The sequence below is a fragment of the Salvelinus alpinus genome, chromosome 1 (assembly GCF_045679555.1).
Source record: "Salvelinus alpinus chromosome 1, SLU_Salpinus.1, whole genome shotgun sequence".
NCBI lineage: Eukaryota > Metazoa > Chordata > Actinopteri > Salmoniformes > Salmonidae > Salvelinus > Salvelinus alpinus.
Genome location: NC_092086.1, coordinates 41208568 through 41230769, shown reverse-complemented (window position 1 = coordinate 41230769; position 22202 = coordinate 41208568). Strand labels below are relative to the sequence as shown.

General features: G+C 44.8%; 1 protein-coding gene and 2 pseudogenes across 1 annotated transcript; 1 reads left to right on the top strand and 2 right to left on the bottom strand.

Annotated features, from left to right (window-relative positions):
- The first annotated feature begins 1841 nt into the window (after window positions 1-1841).
- LOC139576086 (heme oxygenase-like) lies at window positions 1842-4746 on the top strand (annotated as a pseudogene).
- On the bottom strand, window positions 4743-10799 carry LOC139576077 (DNA replication licensing factor mcm5-like). Its single transcript, XM_071401733.1, has 14 exons — window positions 10469-10799; window positions 10033-10159; window positions 9690-9818; window positions 9377-9549; window positions 9075-9230; window positions 8765-8934; window positions 8496-8667; window positions 8284-8395; window positions 6702-6845; window positions 6370-6612; window positions 6135-6247; window positions 5846-5974; window positions 5480-5750; window positions 4743-5272 (listed from the first exon to the last, which is right to left on the bottom strand). The coding sequence occupies exons 1-14, from the start codon at window positions 10636-10638 to the stop codon at window positions 5171-5173; spliced, it is 2211 nt and encodes a 736-aa protein (XP_071257834.1). The 5' UTR covers window positions 10639-10799; the 3' UTR covers window positions 4743-5170.
- A 721-nt stretch (window positions 10800-11520) lies between these two features.
- Window positions 11521-16837, bottom strand: LOC139560653 (2-amino-3-ketobutyrate coenzyme A ligase, mitochondrial-like; annotated as a pseudogene).
- Between the last annotated feature and the right edge of the window lie 5365 nt (window positions 16838-22202).

Sequence of the window (22202 nt, the reverse complement as noted above, 5' to 3'; positions counted from 1 at the left end):
AGATTGGTAATAGATCAATAGATACATAATAGACAAATGTAGGGTAAACCATACAAATTGAATGTTGAGCACAAGAGTTTACAATGTAATCCCCTGAAATGAATTTTGACCTGCAGTTGGTCATTTGGGGCTGAAACTTTGTACCAACACAAAGTTCAATGAACACAATGGGAGAGAGAATTGGATTAAATTAGATTAATTTAACCATTGAGTCCTGCCTGCAGTTAAATCAGCATATTGAATCACTCTTGTTATTCAGTCGTGAAGAGGGCACGACAAAGCCTATTCCCCCTCAGGAAACGAAAAAGATTTGGCATGGGTCCTCAGATCCTCAAAAGGTTCTACAGCTGCAACACTGAGAGCATCCTGACTGGTTGCATCACTGCCTGGTATGGCAACTGCTCGGCCTCCGACCGCAAGGCATTACAGAGGGTAGTGCGTACGGCCCAGTACATCACTGGGGCTAAGCTGCCTGCCATCCAGGACCTCTACACCAGGCGGTGTCAGAGGAAGGCCCTAAAAATTGTCAAAGACCCCAGCCACCCCAAGTCTAGGACAAAAAGGCTTCTCAACAGTTTTTACCCCCAAGCCATAAGACTCCTGAACAGGTAATCAAATGGCTACCCAGACTATTTGCATTGTGTGCCACCCCCCCAACCCCTCTTTTACATTGCTGCTACTCTCTGTTCATCATATATAAGCATAGTCATTTTAACTATACATTCATGTACATACTACCTCAATTAGCCCGACCAACCAGTGCCCCAGCACATTGGCTAACCGGGCTATCTGCATTGTGTCCCGCCAACCCCTCTTTTACGCTACTGCTACTCTCTGTTTATCATAAATGCATAGTAACCATATCCACATGTACATACTACCTCAATCAGCCCGACTAACCGGTGCCCGTATATAGCCTCGCTACTGTTATAGCCTCGCTACTGTTATTTTTCACTGTCTTTTTACTGTTGTTTTTATTTCTTTACTTACCTATTGTTCACCTAATACCTTTATTTTTTAGAAATTGCATTGTTGGTTAGAGCCTGTAAGTAAGCATTTCACTGTAAGGTCTACTACACCTGTTGTATTCGGCGCACGTGACAAAAAAACTTTGATTTGATTTGATTCATCTTCAGAAAACTAAAAGGTACATACACTGAGAGCACAAAACATAAGAAACATGACATTCCAGGTGAAAGCTATGATCGCTTATTGATATTACCTGTTAAATCCACTTCAATCCATGTAGATGAAGGGGAGGAGAGGATTTTCAAGCCTTGAGACAATTGAGACATGAATTGTTTATGTATGCCATTCAGAGGGTGAATGGGCAAGATAAAAGTTTTAAGTGTCTTTGAACAGGGTATGGTAGTAAGTGCCAGGCACACCGGTTTGAGTGTGTCAAGAACTGCAACGCTGCTGGGTTTTTCACACTCAACAGTTTCCTGTGTGTATCAAGAAGGGTCCTCAACCCAAAGGACATCCAGCCAACTTGACACAAATGTGGAAAGCATTGGAATCAACATGGGCCATGTGGAACGCTTTCAACACCTTGTAGAATTGAGGCTGTTCTGAGGGCGAAAGGGGGTGCAACTCAATATTAGGAAGGTGTTCCTAATGTTTTGAACACTCAGTGTTTATAACTTTGTTCTCACCTGTAGTCAACATACTCTCCCTCAATAGCAGAAGGAACACATTCACTTCCTGTAGTTCATGTGACTGTGTTTAATGATTTCTACCATTCCATCTGATCACTCATGCTCTCCCCTCACTGGTAAATCTGCCCTGTCATGTTAAGCTTCAGCATAAGGGAAATGAGTCAACACTCTCACTTCCCATTTGATTTAGCTGACAAACATTGGGAGAGAAGGCGAGGGAGTCAAATATAAAGACAGGGACACAGGTCAAAGAGGACACAGCAACTCTAAACCCGTTTGAGAAGGAGGCAGCTTTTGTTTACCAGCTGTATAACAAGACATCAACAAGGAAATACCCCACAGGTAAATTATCAACTCTTTCACTGACTTGTTTTTTAATAAACTGTAACAGTTGGTCACATTTGGATAATAATGTTATAACCACCATATAAAAATTCTGGATTACAGACATGGAGACAGTCAACTCGGCACGGAAAGTTGATATGCAGAACCCTGGCAGGTACAGTCATTTTGTAACGAATGGTCGATATGTTTACTAGATTATTGTATTTCAGACCAGGTCAGGGCTGATATATGGTAAAGTAAAGGTATTGAACATACAGAACACAATTACTAACTGCAAACTCTGTGCTCACATTTACTGTACTCTGGTAAATCAGGATGTCCTCCTTCTAATGTTCTCCATCTCTCCTCAGTGATTTGTCAGAACAGATAAAAGCAGCGACTAAAGAGATCCATGTCAGGGCAGAAAACACCCAACTGATGCTGAGCTATCAGAAGGGACAGATAACTCTTCCGCAGTACAAGGTGACAATAGCCAATCTGAGAGTAAATTAAAAACCACTTGCCAAAATAATTGACAGTGGTTTTCATATTATGAATGGCCTAGAATGCCTTTTGTTTAACTTTCTACATAGTCATGGAAAATGAGCACTCACTGTGTACTAAGTATTAATCTGTAACCCGTCTTTTCCATGGCAGCTTCTTCTGTGTTCCCTCTACGAGATCTACAAAGCACTGGAAGAGGAGATGGACAGAAATGCTTCCCACCCAGGTGTTGCACCGATATACTTCCCTCAGGAACTGGCCCGACTGGAGACACTAGAGAGAGATCTGGAACACTTCTTTGGACAGGAGTGGCGAAAGAGAGTCATCATTCCTGCTGCAACACACAGATATACACAGAGACTTCACAAGGTACAGGCTATAGATATACCAACATGCAGGGTAGGCACACTATCTTAATTGTGTACCTGCTTAGTAATAACAATTTATTTGTTTCCCTCTTCAGATCGGTGAAGGCAATCCTAAATTGCTGGTGGCCCACGCCTATACCCGTTACCTAGGTGACCTGTCAGGAGGTCAAGTTTTGGGGAAGATTACCCAGAAGTCAATTGGGTTAAGCAGCGGAGAGGGACTGTCGTTTTTCTCCTTCCCCGGAGTGTCAAGCCCTAACCGCTTCAAGCAGCTGTACAGGAGCAGAATGAACAGCATCGAGCTGACCAAGGAGGAGAGGGGGGGGTGCTGGAGGAGGCTATCATGGCCTTCGAACTCAACATCCAGGTGAGTGAAAGAGAAGAGGGAGGAAGGGAGAAAGCAAACTGGGTAAGAATATAGGTTATGGGAACTAATACAGTAATGAAAAGTCACTATGAAAAGTTATACAGCTGTACCATTGAGAGCATCTTGACTGGCTGCATTAGAGCTTGGTATGGCAATAGCACCGCCCTCGATCGCATGGCGCTACAGAAGTTGGTGCGGACAGCCCAGTACGTCACTGAGGCCGAGTTCCCTGCCATTCAGGACCTCTATATCAGGCGGTGTGAAAGGAGGGCCTGGAAAATCGTTAAAGACTCCAGCCACCCAAGTCATATACAGTTCTCTCTGCTTCTGCACTGCAAGCGGTACCGGTGCATCAAGTCTGCCATCAACATGCTCCTGAACAGGTTCTATCCCCAAGCCATAAGACTGCTAAATAGCTAACTAAATAACTCACTAAATAACTAAATGGCTAACTAAATAGCTAACTAAATGGCTACACAGACTGAGTTGACCCTTGTATTTTATTTTTGCACCGTCTGTATGCACACTCACACACACTGACACAAACACTCACTCCATAATTTGCTCACACAAATAATATGCACATACATTTATACTGACTCTACACAGACGCACTCACATACTATCATCATATACAATGCTGCTACTCTGTTTATCATATATACCTACACATATCACTCCAGTATCCATGCACATTTTAAATATGGTTCTGGAACTGACTGATCCTGTATATAGTATGCTTTCTCGTGTTCTTATTTCTTTTTCTCATGTTTTTGTTCTACTTTATTTTTAGTATTACATTCTTATTTATTACTGCATTGTTGGGTTTAGAGTTAACAAGAAAGGCATTTCACTGTACTTGTGCACGTGACATTAAAACTAGCTAAACATAACTGTGCAGAGGAAGTGAAACTGGGAAGGTCTAGTGAACGATGCAGTGTAAACGTGTTACTGGATGCCACCGCCATAGCATATTGCTGATGATTGTATTTGTCTTGTTCAATGAAGACATCCTGTGTTATTTCTCATACAGGTCTTTGATGATCTACAGAAAATGTTAAGTGTCACAAAGGAAGCTTACGGTAAGTACAAGCTCATATGTTGATTGGAAATCTGTGATCTTTCAGCTTACTTGCGTGTTATAAAAAGGTATTACTTTGCTTTTGCAGGGGACCAAGAAAAGGCCAAGACGCCAGCTATCACCCCCTCTTTGTCCATCGTGCAGTTGTCACTGGGCATTTGTGTTGCTTTAGCAACAGTCGCAATGGGTATCTATGTATTCTAAAGCCTTGAAATAAGTCCTTAAATATGTATATTTATGTAGTTGACAGAATCACTTCACTAATCATTATTATCCATTTAAGGGTGTGTGCACTTAAAGCACTTTGTCATGACTGTACTTTTTTAAACGCCGAAGGCAATCTTAAAATGAAAATTGACATGTATTAATTGCAATATCTTTGTACATAGTATGTTTCATTAAAGACTATGCACACCATTTCAACATAAGAAATGTCTAAATAAAGAAGTTTGGTATTTATTTTCAATACAAAATACCTTACACAATGATTTAACGTTAACAATCTTTAGGGCATTCTCATGTCAATTTTCTTGCCCCAAACAATTCAACAACAATACAGTTCATCCAAACTGCCTCCATAGCATCATTTGTTTAGTCTAAAAAGAATAGACACCAAAATACTTATGAGGGCAATAGAACAGCAAATAACTGTTGTTGGCTTAACTTGGCAAAGCAACACATGAAAAGGTATACATCAGTGGCTCTGTAGGCGGACCATGGCCTAGGATGGAGAAGACGTATCGACGTGACTTCATGAAGATGTCCACTGGCTTGTGAGGAAGAGTGAATTGATGAGACGCCTGTCCCTTCTACTATTTACAAAGCCCATCGTGACTTAATCTTTGTGCGTATGCATCTTTTTGTGAGACTACTTGACTCTGTAGAGCACCTTCCTCTGCATGCGGTGCTGCAGCTCTCCCCTCCTCATCATCAGGTGAAGAACCTTGTAGATGGCCTGCTCTGGATACTTCTGTATATGGGAGAGGGTAGAGAGAGATTCTGGTCAGTGGACAGGTAAACAGGCTACAGGGCAACACGTAGGCCAACTGAGGACAGCACTGAATCATATAGACAAATGCCAAACATTCCAATGCCCAAAGTACTTTAATCTAATTGACCAAGTGGTCCCGTCTCTGTTCAACACAGTATATGTTCAAAGTAGACTAGTGTAACTGACCTGCTTGGTGAAGTCCTGGACAATGCTGTGCTCGGACACCTGGGAGCCAATGGCAAAGCGCCTCTTCAGCTGCTTCTCAACACGGGAAATCATCTCCTGGTCCTCCTGAGTGGTGAAGCCCTCCACACCCGAGAGGCTGCCGGACAGCGCAGCGTCCAGTGTGGACACCTGGAAGAGCCGCAAGGCCTCGTCCACCTCCTCCTCTCCAGCCACAGCCTGCAGCTTCATCTTGGCCAGGGACTCAGAGATGCGCACCACAGCCTCCAGCTGCCTGCAGGGGACCACGGAGTACAAAGCATTATGACACTGAAGATGGACAGTATCCTGACTGGTAATGACGTTGGCAGGTGAAGTATCATATCATACCTGACAGTGATGGGGATGGAGGCTCTCCTGTCGCTCTCCCTCTCATGTTCCCTCGCTCCACTCCTCATCACCACATATCTGTTCTTCAGCTTTTCAGCTGCCGCCGCAGAGAGACGTGGGCCGCATTTTCTGTCATGGCACTTTTGACCATTACAAACTAAATCCCTTCATGTGTACATACTAGTGTGTACTATTGTTTCTCTGAGAGTAGAGTTCATGAACTCAAACTAAACAGAATCTAACATACACAGAAGAAATCTGCAGAAATAAAGGAATTTTCAAGACTCACGTTCTGGCATAGGCAATATACTTCTTCAGTGTGGCCAGTGTGATCTCTCCCTCCACACCCTCAGTCTGAGTATGAGCACTGAGATGGACGTTCATCACGTGGCGGGCCAGAGTCTGAGAGAAAAGAAGGTCAATAGTGTTAACACTGTGCTAGCCTGGGCCGTGTTCAGTATCCCTGTGCGTAAACCTTCCCACACACAAACAAACCCAGAACAGACTAAAGTGTGTTCCCTCACCATGTCTCTCTGATGGTCGTGGATGTCCTTGATGATAAAGATCATGTCAAAACGGGACAAGATGGTAGGCATGAAGTCGATGTTGTCCTCTCCCTTGGTGTCGTCCCAACGGCCAAACACAGAGTTAGCAGCGGCCAGCACCGAGCAGCGGGAGTTCAGGGTGGTGGTAATGCCAGCCTTGGCAATGGAGATAGTCTGTTGCTCCATGGCTTCATGGATGGCTACTCGGTCATCCTCTCTCATCTGAGAAGAAAGAGACACAGTTAAGCGTCTGCAAACAAACTAGTCAAGTATTCAGCAATTTATGTACTCTCTTGTCCATGTTTCCTTACTTTGTCAAACTCATCGATGCACACCACCCCACCGTCAGCCAGTACCATGGCTCCTCCCTCCATGATGAAGCCACGGGTGACGGGGTCCCTCAGTACAGAGGCTGTCAGACCAGCAGCACTGCTGCCTTTACCTGAGGTATACACCTGACAGAGGAAGAGAAAGAGAAAGAGAGGGAAGAAACAAGTTAGCGCTTTCGATAGGGGTCACTAGCATGCTGATAAATTAATTGTCAGCAAATGAAACTTCTGGAATCCATCTTTGTAATTCTGGTTTAAATCTATGTTGAGGGAGTGTCATGATTGCTCTGAAATATATATATCTATCTTTCAATTAATCTTGGAATATATACACACATACAGTGGGGCAAAAAAGTATTTAGTCAGCCACCAATTGTGCAAGTTCTCCCACTTAAAAAGATGAGGCCTGTAATTTTCATCATAGGTACACTTCCAACTATGACAGACAAAATGACATTGTAGGATTTTTATTTGCAAATTATGGTGGAAAATAAGTATTTGGTCAATAACAAAAGTTTATCTCAATACTTTGTTATATACCCTTTGTTGGCAATGACAGAGGTCAAACGTTTTCTATAAGTCTTCACAAGGTTTTCACACACTGTTGATGGTATTTTGGCCCATTCCTCCATGCAGATCTCCTCTAGAGCAGTGATGTTTTGGGGCTGTTGCTGGGCAACACGGACTTTCAACTCCCTCCAAAGATTTTCTATGGGGTTGAGATCTGGAGACTGGCTAGGCCACTCCAGGACCTTGAAATGCTTCTTACGAAGCCACTCCTTTGTTGCCCGGGCAGTGTGTTTGGGATCATTGTCATGCTGAAAGACCCAGCCACGTTTCATCTTCAATGCCCTTGCTGATGGTAGGCTTTGTTACTTTGGTCCCAGCTCTCTGCAGGTCATTCACTAGGTCCCCCCGTGTGGTTCTGAGATTTTTGCTCACCGTTCTTGTGATCATTTTGACCCCACGGGGTGAGATCTTGCGTGGAGCCCCAGATCGAGGGAGATTATCAGTGGTCTTGTATGTCTTCCATTTCCTAATAATTGCTCCCACAGTTGATTTCTTCAAACCAAGCTGCTTACCTATTGCAGATTCAGTCTTCCCAGCCTGGTGCAGGTCTACAATTTTGTTTCTGGTGTCCTTTGACAGCTCTTTGGTCTTGGCCATAGTGGAGTTTAGAGTGTGACTGTTTGAGGTTGTGGACAGGTGTCTTTTATACTGATAACAAGTTCAAACAGGTGCCATTAATACAGGTAACGAGTGGAGGACAGAGGAGCCTCTTAAAGAAGAAGTTACAGGTCTGTGAGCCAGAAATCTTGCTTGTTTGTAGGTGACCAAATTTCCACCATAATTTGCAAATAAATGCATAAAAAATCCTACAATGTAATTTTCAGGATTTTTTTTTCTCATTTTGTCTGTCATAGTTGAAGTGTACCTATGATGAAAATTAAAGGCCTCTCTCATCTTTTTAAGTGGGAGAACTTGCACAATTGGTGGCTGACTAAATACTTTTTTGCCCCACTGTATATGAATTAATATATTCATTCATCTAGCCCATCCTTACCCCAATGGGAGAGCACCTCTCCACAAACTTGAGCAGCTGAGACTTAGCAGTACCGGGGTCTCCCAGCATTAGCAAGTTGATGTCTCCTCTACGTGTCAGCCCGTCAGGCAGCCTGAGACAGGAAAGGTCATTATACATACACACTGGAGAGAAATGTACGCACATCAAAAATCTATTAAAATTCTACATGCCATTTCCAATGTTTGACTCACCTCTTCCTGGAGCCGCCGAACAGCAGGCAGGCGATGGCCTTTTTCAGGTCATCACTGCCATAGATGGAAGGAGCGAGGGAACGGGCGAGGGAGCCGTAGACGTCGGGGGAGGAGGCCAACGCTCTCAGCTCCTCCTCTTCCTGAGGGGAGACTGACCCCGTGGCCCCGCGACCTGAGAGAAAAAGATAGCATTATATCTATAACACTATCCCACATAGGACATAATGTTGGATAAGTAATCTAACCTCTAGTAGCCTTATCGTGCCTACCTGCTCCCTCTGTGTCCTGCTGAATGCCCACCACACGGAGGTAGGAGGAGCGGATGCCCACGCCTGCACTTTTATCTCTACCCTTGCCCTTAGTTTGGGCCACCTTCTTGATGGAGTAGATCCCCATGATGGTCACTCTGTTCCCAGGGACCACACGGTCACACAGGTACCTGAGGGGAGGCAGAACACAAGCTGTAATGTGGTATGTACTCGTCGGTCTCACTTTGCACTGTGTGTATATATCGGGCATGTGTTAATTGCATTTCATTGAGAATATTGAGGCACACAGATGATGATGTGTGAGTGTTACCTGTCACAGTAGAGCTGCAGGTGGCGGGGCATCTCTCCGTGTGGCACAGCATCTGGAGACTCCTGCAGACGGAGGGTCTGGAAGTCCACACAGACACAACGGTCTGGAATTATGAAGTAGGGATCTATAGGACACCTCACCCTGCCTGCCTGCTCACTGAGAGAGAGATGTTTAAGAATGAAATCACACACAATGATGAAGCAGATGACTTTACACACACACACACGATGACTTTATGCATTTTTTTTCCATGCACTGGAGTGTGCACACAAACATTCAACAACTCAGAGGGTTGCACTCACGTGTTGCACTTTCGGGGAAGAGCGTAGCCCTGCAGGCCTGGTGGCAGGGAGATGTTACTGATGACAGAGCGACAGCCACGACACTGCAAACACACCCTGGTGGCCTTGGCCCTCACAGCCGTGGCAGAGATGACGATCCCAGGGACCTTCACCAGCCTGGACACCTGCTCTGACTACCAGAGAGAAAGAGATGGAGAGTTCAGAGTCATGGCATGTTACATGGATGGAAAATTGAGGGAATCTTTCATGCCACCTTCTACATGAACCAACTGAAAGGTGAAAGGCCCAGCATTGCATCCTCAGAGTCTCTTACCTTGAGGTTGCGGATGGAGGCAGGATGGGCGTCACTCTTTAACATGACCTGGATTTCCTGCACTGTGTCCTCTCCCAGGGGCCTGGGACGGGTCACCTCATCAGCCACCTCCTGGGCAGCCTCCTCCAGCTGTCAATCATAATGGCAGGGCTCAGTTTAAAGGAATAATTTTCAGATATAATTATTTGCCAAATAGAATATAAGATCAGTATGATACGATCAGCAACAGAAAATATAGGAATCTATAGGAATCCATCTAATCCATGAATTATTCAGCCTGCAATTGCTCCAATTAAAACTCCTCAAATTATTTGTCTGTTATTAGTCTATTCAATCTTCTCACCAGCGGCAGGTTCTCAGAGGGCACCTTGTACAGGCAGTCTGACAGGTCCTCGTCAAAGCTGGCCAGGTCTTCCATCTCCACCTCCACCCAGTACTCCCCCAGAGTGTAGTGTCGCTTAAGGGCATCTCTACACAGCAGAACACATGTCAACAATCCAAAATGAACAATAAGATAAATATCTTAAAACAGAATGCGAATATAATCATAAGGCAAATAAAAACCTACTACAAACTCAATCACAGGACCATGAAGAGTCCAACTTTATTCCTTCAAGACCATTGTGGTGATCAGTGTTAGTTAGCTAACGTTACAGTAACTGGCTAACTAACTGTTAGCTAACTGGCTAACTTAACGTTGGGCATCTGTGGAACATCACATCAACCGGCGGTAGCCATCGACAATGACTTCGTGGCACTTAACACAATCTCGATCTTACCTGTATTTATAGGTGAAACCGGTGCGATCGGTCCCAACTCTGAACTGCCGAAGAAATTCACGGAATCGTTTCTTGATCTGGCTCCGTTTAACTCCACCTTCATCCCCTAGTCCATCTCCACCGCCGAAGCTGTCACTGTAATAAACTCCCGGGTCGTCGAAACCAGACATAATGCACCGATTATATCTACAAAGTGCTGAAAATTAAGTTAGCGTGCGCAAAGTGCAATAATCCTAAAAGCAAAACAGTTTTTGGTGATTAACGCCAATGATCTTCCGTGGACAATGAATTCCACGCTGACTCTTTCCCGGCAAAAATATCGTCACTTTCCCGCGAGGTCGAACAGTGACGCCTTGCCATTGGGAGATATGATCGACTAGTGATAATGATTGGCTGAATACATTGCAGGAGGCGTATCCTGATTTTAGAAGGGTGGGACTTGCAAGAGTTTGTGGCGGGAAAAGAACGTGGATTAAAAAAAATACGACCAAGCCAGGGACATTACATTGTGGTGGCGCTACAACAACCCTGTTCGTTGTGTTTACAAAGTTACGGTTGATGCAAGCACACGTTTATTGCTCTAAATAAAAACATGACTTTAAAATATATTCTAGCATTACAACCATATCTAGCTAGCTCCATTGGAAAATACTGTAATGAATCAGCAGGGAGCAGGCCTCGAACCCTCGACCTTCTAGCCCGAGGTCCGGCGCGCTATCGACTGTGCCGCATGTTCGTGCGGCAGAATCGATTTCCGCTCTTATAAACCCAGGGTCGTTAAACTACTACCTCCTTTCAAAGAGCGCGTCCTCGCGCTAGCTTGCGACTCCACGTCTTACAGGAACGCGCTCACCAGCCAAGCACACGTACTGTCGTGGATGCAAGGTCCGATCACTTCTGACACCAATGTAATGAAACAGCAGGGAGCAGGTCTCGAACCCTCGACCTTCTAGCCCCAGGTCCGGCGCGCTATCGACTGTGCCGCAAAAGCATGCTCGAGCGGCAGAGTCGATTTCCGCGCTTATAAACCCAGGGTCGTTACAATAACAACGTTTTGTTAACAAAGGTATTTTATTCATTCAACTGCAACACAAACGCAACACAAATAGTATTGACCACAATTGAGCTTCATCTGTAACACATTACCCTGTATGTAATAAATTATCTTTGTCGCACTGTCATTCATAGGCCTCCTGTGTAACCTGTAACTGCAGTCCAAACTCTGCAAGCTCCTTGTCTTTTAGACTTGCTTATTGGCAGCAAAATGATCCACGAGTTCTTCTATTTAAGACAGAACTCCATGCTTCCTGCCTGTCTGTATGAAAGCATCCACAGCGCGGTCAATGTCCTGGTCAGTGTGGGCCGCTGAGATCTGGACGCGGATTCTGGCTTTGCCCTTTGGTACTACTGGGTAGGAGAATCCAATCACATACACTCCTGTGGGAGACAGAATAATGGGTACTTGTAGTAGATAGACATAACACTGAAGACTACAGTTCTTCAAGAAAGGGCAGATTGGAGGCCTGATTCAAATGAACATTTTTTCCCAGTCCTTGTATTCAAGCAGTGTAGTTTGCAGCTAATAACCTATTAGGTTGAATACAAAATATCAATGAGTATATCTGTCTCCCTCTACAGGTTGATGTGTGTCCACTCATTTGTAATTCCACAGAAATCTTTTTGATCAAGCGTTTCAAAAATAGTTCAGTTCTATAAAATGAGTGGACAAAATCCATAGAGTATTTCTATTTATTATTATTTATTTTTTTTACCCCCTTTTCTCCCCAATTTCGTGGTATCCAATTGTTAGTAAATTACTATCTTGTCTCATCGCTACAACTCCCGTACGGGCTCGCGAGAGACGAAGGTCGAAAGCCATGCGTCCTCCGAAACCCAACCCAACCAAGCCGCACTGCTTCTTAACACAGCGCGCCTCCAACCCGGAAGCCAGCCGCACCAATGTGTCGGAGGAAACACCGTGCACCTGGCTACCTTGGTTAGCGCGCACTGCGCCCGGCCCGCCACAGGAGTCGCTGGTGCGCGATGAGACAAGGATATCCCTACCGGCCAAACCCTCCCTAACCCGGACGACGCTAGGCCAATCGTGCGTCGCCCCACGGACCTCCCGGTCGCGGCCGGCTGCGACAGAGCCTGGGCGCGAACCCAGAGTCTCTGGTGGCACATCTAACACTGCGATGCAGTGCCTTAGATCCATAGAGTATTTCAAACCAATATACAGATTGTGTTGTAATGTTTGATAATGCTTGAAATCTGCTTGTGCTCCATTCATATTCAGCCTGAACTGTTGCCTCACCTAGTTTCAGCATGTCATCAGCCATCAGAGAGGCTGGCATCCCCCAGCATCACAGGACAGATAGGGTGGTCAGAGCCTGAGATGGTGAACCCAGCCTCTGTCATTTTGTTTCTGAACCTACGAGAGGGGGAGAGAATAAAGACATTACAGAAATAACACTCGTTCCTTATACAGTATCAATGCCTTCAACTTTCATTGTTGCTAACTGGGTTCTCTGGGAAACATGTAGTGCTCTTGAAACTGTAAACACGTGTGGAAGGACACTAGTGGAGGCTGCTGAGCAGAGGACAGCTCATAATAATGTCTGGAACGGAGCAAATGGAATGGTTGATACCATTCCACTAATACCGCTCCAGCCATTACCACAAGCCCATCCTCCCCAATTTAGGTGCCACCAACCTCCTATGAAGGACACATTACAGATAAGAGATGAAACAAGCAAAAGTGTTTAATGCAGAATAAACACAAATCTTGTCACTTTTTCAGCACAAGGGATTAGTCAATCTCAAGGTCATTCTTTCTGTCCAAAAATGATGCAGAAAAATTAATCCATGCTTTTGTCACTTCTAGGTTAGACTACTACAATGCTCTACTTTCCGGCTACCCAGATAAAGCACAAAATAAACTTCAGTTAGTGCTAAACACGGCTGCTAGAATCTTGACTAGAACCCCCCAAAATTATCATATTACTCCAGTGCTAGCCTCTCTACACTGGCTTCCTGTTAAGGCAAGGGCTGATTAAGGTTTTACTGCTAACCTACAAAGCATTACATGGGCTTGCTCCTACCTATCTTTCGTATTTGGTCCTGCCATACATACCTACACGTACGCTATGGTCACAAGACGCAGGCCTCCTTACTGTCCCTAGAATTTCTAAGCAAACAGCTGGAGGCAGGGCTTTCTCCTATAGCGCTCCATTTTTATGGAATGGTCTGCCTACCCATGTGAGAGACATAGACTCGGTCTCAACCATTAAGTCTTTACTGAAGACTCATCTCTTCAGTAGGTCCTATCATTGAGTGTAGTCTGGCCCAGGAGTGTGAAGGTGAACGGAAAGGCACTGGAGCAACAAACCGCCCTTGCTGTCTTTGCCTGGCCAGTTCCCCTCTCTCCACTGGGATTCTCTGCCTCTTAACCCTATTACAGGGGCTGAGTCACTGGCTTACTGGTGCTATTCCATGCCGTCCCTAGGAGGGGTGCGTCACTTGAGTGGGTTGAGTCACTGACGTGATCTTCCTGTCCGGGTTGGCGCCCCCCCTTGGGAGATCTTTGTGGGCTATACTCGGCCTTGTCTCAGGATAGAAAGTTGGTGGTTGAAGATATCCCTCTAGTGTTGTGGGGGCTGTGCTTTGGCAAAGTGGGTGGGGTTATATCCTGCCTGTTTGGCCCTGTCCGGGGGTATCGTCGGATGGGGCCACAGTGTCTCCCGACCCCTTCTGTCTCAGCCTCCAGTATTTATGCTGCAGAAATGTATGTGTCGGGGGGCTAGGGTCAGTCTGTTATATCTGGAGTATTTCTCCTGTCTTATCCGGTGTCCTGTGTGAATGTATGCTCTCTCTAATTCTCTCTCTCGGAGGACCTAAGCCCTAGGACCATGCCTCAGGACTACCTGGCATGATGACTCCTTGCTGTCCCGAGTCCACCTGGCCGTGCTGCTGCTCCAGTTTCAACTGTTCTGCCTGCGTTTTTGGAACCCTGACCTGTTCACCGGACGTACTACATGTCCCAGACCTGCTGTTTTCAACTCTCTAGAGACAGCAGGAGCGGTAGAGATGCTCTGAATGATCAGCTATGAAAAGCCAACTGAGGTGCTGACCTGCACCCTCGACAACCACTGTGATTATTATTATTTGACCCTGCTGGTCATCTATGAACATTTGAACATCTTGGCCATGTTCTGTTATAATCTCCACCCGGCACAGCCAGAAGAGGACTGGCCACCCCTCATAGCCTGGTTCCTCTCTAGGTTTCGGCCTTTCTAGGGAGTTTTTCCTAGCCACCGTGCTTCTACACATGCATTGCTTGCTGTTTGGGGTTTTAGGCTGGGTTTCTATACAGCACTTTGTGACATCAGCTGATGTAAGAAGGGCTTTATAAATACATTTGATTGAATTTGATTGATTCAATTGCTCTTTTCAAACATGTCCTGTTCATGATTTTGCTCATACGTATTTTTCACAAAGACCAACACAAAAAGGCTTATCTGTTTTTGTCCGTGCTCCTATGTTAAACCGTTCCATAAGCTTAGATGGTGTCTACCACATTCACCAAAACAGAGGCCCCAGTCCCCTCCCCCGATTCCCACCTCATGGTTTTGTCCCCGACACTCTGAGCAATCTCATTGGAAGCGAGGAGCAGCTCGACAGCCCGGGTAGCGCAGCCCACGACAGGAGGGGGTAGGGAGTTGGAGAAGAGGTACGGACGAGAGCACTGCCTCAGCAGGTCAATCAGAGGTTTAGGACCCACTGTGTACCCACCTGAGAGAAAACAGATAGAAACCCATATCCACCTTATACAGTGCATTCGGAAAGTATTCAGGCCCCTTGACCTTTTCCATATTTTGTTACGTTACAGCCCCCCCCCCAAAAATATATAATGAAATATCACATTTACATAAGTATTCAGAACCTTTACTCAGTACTCTGTTGAAGCATATTTGGCAGCGATTACAGCATTGAGTCTTCTTGGGTATGACGCTACAAGCTATGCTTGGCACACCTGTATTTGGGGAGTTTCTCCCATTCTTCTCTGCAGATACTCTCAAGCTCTGTCAGGTTGGAAGGGGAGCGTCGCTGCACAGCTATTTTCAGGTCTCTCCAGAAATGTTCGATCGGGTTCAAGTCCAGGCTCTGGCTGGGCCACTCAAGGACATTTAGAAACTTGTCCCAAAGCCACTCCTGCATTGTCTTGGCTGTGTGCTTAGGGTTGTTGTTCTGTTGGGAGGTGAACCTTTACCCCAGTCGGAGGTCCTGAGCACTCTGGAGCAGGTTTTCATCAAGGATCTCACTGTACTTTGCTCCGTTCATCTTTCCCTCGATCCTGACAAGTCTCCCAGTCTCTGCCGCTAAAAACATATCCACAGCATGATGCTGCCACCACAATGCTTCACCGTAGGGATGGTGCCAGGTTTCCTCCAGACATGACACTTGGCATTCAGGCCAAAGAGTTCAATCTTGGTGTCATCAGACCAGAGAATCTTGTTTCTCATGGTCTGAGAGTCCTTTAGGTGCCTTTTGGCAAATTCCAAGCGGGCTGTCATGCGCCTTTTACTGAGGAGTAGCTTCAGTCTGGTCACTCTACCATAAAGACCTGATTGGTGTAGTGCTGCAGAGATGGTTGTCCTTCTGGAAGGATCTCCCATCTCCACAGAGGAACTCTGGAGCTCTGTCAGAGTGACCATCAGGTTCTTGGTCACCTCTCCTCCCTGACCTACTACTTTAGGCCTGTTTAATACAGTGGCACAGAAACTGTAAAGACAGACCACGCAACAGAACATTATAAAACAGTTAATCGCATGTTAATGTATTCAAGAATCACAAACCTCAAATAGCCTTGCGTTGGCGTCAAAACAGCTGGCATATAGGATGCAGTCCTCACGCTCATGGAACTGAGCCAGCTTCTGCTCCAGATCTTTGTGAATGTCCTGTGGATCATATGGTAATACGAGAATGAGAGGAGACACCATCACAGAGTAATGTGAACTCACACAGAACCACCAGAAACACTTGAGCAAGCAGTCTTTAGGTTACCTGTGTGCCACAGATGAATCTCACTGAGCTCAGCCCAGCACCATACTTCTTCAAGGCATCTATCCCTGCCTCCACTACATGGGGATGGCTGGAGATGCCCAGATAGTTGTTTGCGCAGAAATTCAATATGTCTGCATGGGGAGAGAGAGAAACAATAGGTAAGCATATATAAGCCAGGTTCTCCAGAGGACATGCACACCATAACAATACTGACCCAACTGCCAGAGAAAGCTTGATTTACCAGTAACAATTACCACAGTGACCTTGCATGACTGCTGGGGGGAGTATGAGTGGGATTTCTGCCATTGTGTACTTACTGGTGTTGATGATACATTTACTAGAAGAGTGAGACCAAGTTGAGATGCTGGACCAGGTGGATAAGGTATGATATAAGGCAGTTTATTAAAGTGTAAAGATATCTGAAATAGCGTGCACGGACCCTTTCATCAAGCTCAAATGGAACTCTCTGAAAGAAGCCCAGATAACAGAGTGCATATACATTTTATACAAAGATAGAAAGTAGGTTGAGTCTGGAAGTTCTTGTCCTCTGGTTGGTCCTGATGAGTTGGGCGAGGTCCCCTTCAGGCTAGTATCACTGTCTCATTGGCTCTGAGTAGATTTCTTTGTCTTCAGAAATGTTCAGCTAAAACAGGAGATTAGGTGTGTGCGTAGATGTTCCTATTTTGACATTTCTGTGTGTCTCTGTAAAATGTTCAGACTGAAGAGGAGATTTTGTGTGTGCGTAGATGTTCCTGTCTTATCAGTGTTTATGAAAGGTTTGCGTCAGCCCTCTGTCCTTGGGTATGTGTGTGTCTCAGTTTCTGTGATATGCAGTACCAGGCATCCTTTTCTTATCAGTCTTTATGAAAAGGCCTGTGTCAGCCATCTGTCTCTGGGTGTGTGTGGGTCTCAGTATCTGCTAATGAGTTTGTGAGAAACCCTGTTTGGAAAGAAGTTAGTTATAACAATGTAATAGCAAATATGCTTGTGTTATAATAAATGATATTTATTACAAATCCCCCTCTTCACGTCTCCAAAGAGACGTGACATAAACTAGGTAAAAGTAAGAAAAGCACAAGTAAACAACCAGGGAAACTTTCTCAGAGAGAAAGTTTTATTCCCCCTCTTCACGTCTCACAAGAGACGTGACATAACTTTAAGCGAATCCAGGCACAAGAAGGGAAACTTTTTCCAGAAGAAAAAGTTTCATATTCCCTCTTTTCACGTCTCCTAAGAGACGTGACATAAACATGGGATCAAGCAGGAGTAGTATATGCAGAAACTTTCTTGAAGAGAAAGTTTCATATGCCCTCTCTTCACGTCTCCTAAGAGACGTGACATAAACTAGAAAAAGGTAAGAAAAGCAAAAGTAAACAACCAGGGAAACTTTCTCAGAGAGAAAGTTTTATTCCCCCTCTTCACGTCTCACAAGAGACGTGACATAACTTTAAGCGAATCCAGGCACAAGAAGGGAAACTTTTTCCAGAAGAAAAAGTTTCATATTCCCTCTCTTCACGTCTCCTAAGAGACGTGACATAAACATGGGATCAAGCAGGAGTAGTATATGCAGAAACTTTCTTGAAGAGAAAGTTTCATATGCCCTCTCTTCACGTCTCCTAAGAGACGTGACATAAACTAGGTAAAAGTAAGAAAAGCAAAAGTAAACAACCAGGGAAACTTTCTCAGAGAGAAAGTTTTGATTCCCCCTCTTCACGTCTCACCAGAGACGTGACAAAAGCTATGAATGGCGTTTAATTAGTCATCAGTCCAATAGCCTGGCTCAGCATCCTCCAGGGCAAGCATAGGAAACATCTGTCCCTTCTCTGCCTGGTTGGGATCAATAGCATTAGTTATGATCCTAGTGGTCAGCGTTCGAATACATGGAATGCAGCAGCATCCACAAAGCACCAGTATCGCAGTGAAGACAGATATAGATACCAGTATGGAGGAAACAAGCATCTTATATTTCCCAAACGCATCCATCCAAGAGTCCCACATAGAGGTGTCAACCCCGGAGTGGTGCTTCATCTTCTCATTAAGTGTACGAAGACCCTCTAAGGCAACAGTAAGACTACCATCAGTTGCTGTGTTATTGGGAATGAAAGTACAACATTGCTCCCCGAACATGGCACAAACACCTCCGCGTTCAGCCAACAACATATCCACCGCGATTCTATTTTGGAATGCCATCAGGGATGTAGCTGCCAATTGTCCATGGACCGCCTCGAAACCTTGTTGAGTCCAATTACCTAATTTTTAACCAAAAAACGAGAAAATGTTAAACCCTCAGGTCCATCCCTCTATACAACCTGTACCAGGTGGGCTCGTCGCCACCCGGGAACTTCAAACCTTCACAACAGGGAGGACAAACATCACTTTTTATTCATTCGACAACCTCTACTACAGCAAACCAAGGGTCCTCCTCTGTCAGGCCCACTCTCCTGCGAAAGCTTGATTCCGTATCAGCCTCTCCAACTGGAGCATCAAGCAACGGCATCATACCAGAGGTCCTTGCCCCATCTGTAACAGACTTCTTCAAACAAGGTATGATACAGGTAGCACAGCACATGAGCATAAGAAAAACAACAACTAGAGTCAGAAATCCAGTAACCATCATTGTAGTGTACTTACCAAACCAACCACCCAGCCAGGGGAACAGTCCACTCTCCTCCACACCTGCAAGACCCTTCATCTCCACTGATAACCTTGCCAACCCACTCAGAGCTTTTGAAATGCTCCCATCCGGACTAGTATTGTTTAGGGACAAACGTGCAACACTGTTCTCCAATCATTTTACATACACCTCCCTGGTTGGCCAGAATCATGTCCAGTTCTAGTCTATTTTGTCTACTGGTTTGAGAGGTAGCATCCAATCGTTCAGCCATCCCGTAAGTACTGTGTGGGTGTAGTTAACAAATCATTGTTGATTATAGTAGATATAATTGATTCAGGCATTCTGCTTAGCATCAACAATAGCTGGGCCAAAAATGGGCAATAAATGCCACAGGCCATCATTCCTGTTTGATGTCTGGTATTCGTGGGGGACCCCTATTGGGACCCCAACAGGTTGGTGTGCATGTTATCTGTACCCTCGGACCAAGGAGCGTCACGGTTCTGCCGTCTCCTGGGTTGGTACCGAGTCTCTGTGTCATGTGCAGCTCCCAGAAGTTGGTTAGCTGTAACCTCAATAATAGGCAATGGTGTTATCAGACTGGCCAAAGCACATGTGCAACGACAATATCCTTTCAAAATGGGGTCAATCGCCTGGCAGGTCCCCACATCCACCATACATCAGCAACACCTCTAGTTAATAGTGGCATTAGTGATGCAGGTAGTAGTAGGGAGCCTCCCATAGTCTATACCCCTACCTGTACTAGTGATACAGCTGTAATATCCCCCATATGCCTTAACTCCCCACGGTACCTTCTGGGGAGGGACTTCTGTGAACACAAGACTCAGAGTTTTACACAGGGTTGAATTTGGCTTAAACTTTCCAATATACACATCCAACCTTCCCCATTACTTAGGGCAAATGGGTGAGCAGCCAGAATAGGTCTGGCATGTCCACATACGACACAGTCCTTTCTATTTATTGTTTTGTAGGCCAACCACATATTCTCCCTTTCCTCATATTCAGTTTCAGTCCCCAATTGGTCACTATCTGAGATGTCTTTTACATTTATTACCTGTCCCAGATTGGAGAGCTTAGGTGGTGGTGTGGGACTTGGTCTTGAAGTGGTGGAGGAGGACGGCTGAATCCCTGGTCCGTTGGAACTGGTGGTGGTTCTGGCAGCACTGTGATGGTAACATCCCCATCGTATCCTAAACAGACAGCTCAGGACCACAAGCAGTCCTGTAAAACCCCATCCTCTCCCAGAGAACACATCATCAGCTAGAGATCAAGCAACACTTTCACTTCTATGAACGTACACAGTGAGGAAAGGTCGGGGTCAGGGAATTCTTCATTAAGGAGTTGACCCCTGAGCTTTATTAGCAACAGTTCTTCTCCTTAACTCTGTGATCATTCGGCAGTGTCAGTGTGTCTCACCCTCCAAGTGCGATATGCCCCCATGTCGAGTGAATCACCTTCTCCTTTAATTCATCTGTAATGCATAAAATCTTGGACATACAGGTTTGGTTAACAAACAGTTTCTCATTTGTTCTATCTGATTATATATTTGACTTCTATGCCTATTTTTTAGCTAGAATTATTATTATTATTATTTTTTTATTTTTTTTATTTTTTTTTAATAATTAGTTTATTATCCAATAGGCCCCATCCTATCCTAGACCACAATGTACCCATCCCCCTCTTGATACCTGGCTCTAGCGAGGTAACAACCTTACCTATTCTAAATAATGACTTAGGTAAGAATAGTAAAATATTCTTATGTTCTACATTATCATGTAGGAGTGCCCCTTTCATTTTCCACATGTCCAATTCTCCCTGTTGTCTCCATTCAGTAACTGTTATCTACCCATTCTGTTATCCATGTCCTGGCGCCCCTTCCGAAACTCCCCTCTCTGCTCTCAAACCTTCAAGGTCTCAGCAGTGTAGGGAGGGCCTGTCTGTCTGCCCTTTCCCTTATCTGTCTGTAACAACTGTTTTGTTTCCAAATTTTAACTAAATGTCTCACTGTTTGGCTTCATCTAAACTCATGGATTTTTAGAAAAACATGTCTATGGTGGCAATTTCTAGAGTCCTTACATATTAATTTACCTCAAAACCAGTATACCAAATGACCACAAATGCATTATCTACATGACCCTCCCCCGAAGCTGATCAGACTTCAAGAGACAGCCATGATGCAGGTCAAAGGTTACAACACCCCCTTACATTCGTGTTCCATACCATGTCTAGACCTATTAAAGAACCCCTTATCTTTAAAAATTAAACATTTCCTTGTCTAATTAAAACTCAGAAAATAAAACTCTGAATATTCCATATATGAGTGTGCCCCTTTAAGATACCTTGTCTCTGGGAACATGTAAATCCCCTTAACCCAAACGTTTACTACAAACAAAACATAATTACATAGTTATACCTGTCACAAGAATTTAAAACATGGCCAAGAGGATTAAGTCCTCACCACATTAAAGCTCAGGCTTGGACTTAGGTACCGAGCAGCGACCAGTTAAAAAATAGTTATTAACCTGACCCGGATTTGCCAATTCAGCACGAGCTCCCGAATGATCAAGCTCAGTTTAATTCCGATGCTACCTAGAAGGGTGTCCGAGGCGTGTACGAGGTTGCCAACAACTTACATCTTCAACTTACACTAACTTCTAGTCCCGGACACTGATACAAACTTGAACAGACACTTCAATCTTATGGATACTCCTAGTTCTAGCAACTAGCCCCATTTCTAAGATGTGTCATTACTTCTCACTTATCTTACGGATACTCCTAGTTGCAACTAGCCCCGTTTCTAAGATATATCTCACACTTTATCTTATGGATACTCCTAGCTGATCAACATATCAGCTAGCCCCATTTCTAAGATATTTCAGAATTACATAGTTATACCTGTCACAAGAATTTAAAACATGGCCAAGAGGATTAAGTCCTCACCACATTAAAGCTCAGGCTTGGACTTAGGTACCGAGCGGCGACCAGTTAAAAAATAGTTATTAACCTGACCCGGATTTGCCAATTCAGCACGAGCTCCCG

What these genes read in the sequence shown, in the direction of transcription:
- LOC139576077 (XM_071401733.1), bottom strand. Translation starts at nt 10,638, where the DNA reads ATGTCTGGTTTCGACGACCCGGGAGTTTATTACAGTGACAGCTTCGGC. An exon ending in GGTTTCACCTATAAATACAG is followed by an intron (nt 10,160 to 10,468) that starts GTAAGATCGAGA and finishes TCTGCTGTGTAG; the next exon opens with AGATGCCCTTAAGCGACACT. An exon ending in GCAGGACACAGAGGGAGCAG is followed by an intron (nt 8,668 to 8,764) that starts GTAGGCACGATA and finishes TTTTTCTCTCAG; the next exon opens with GTCGCGGGGCCACGGGGTCA.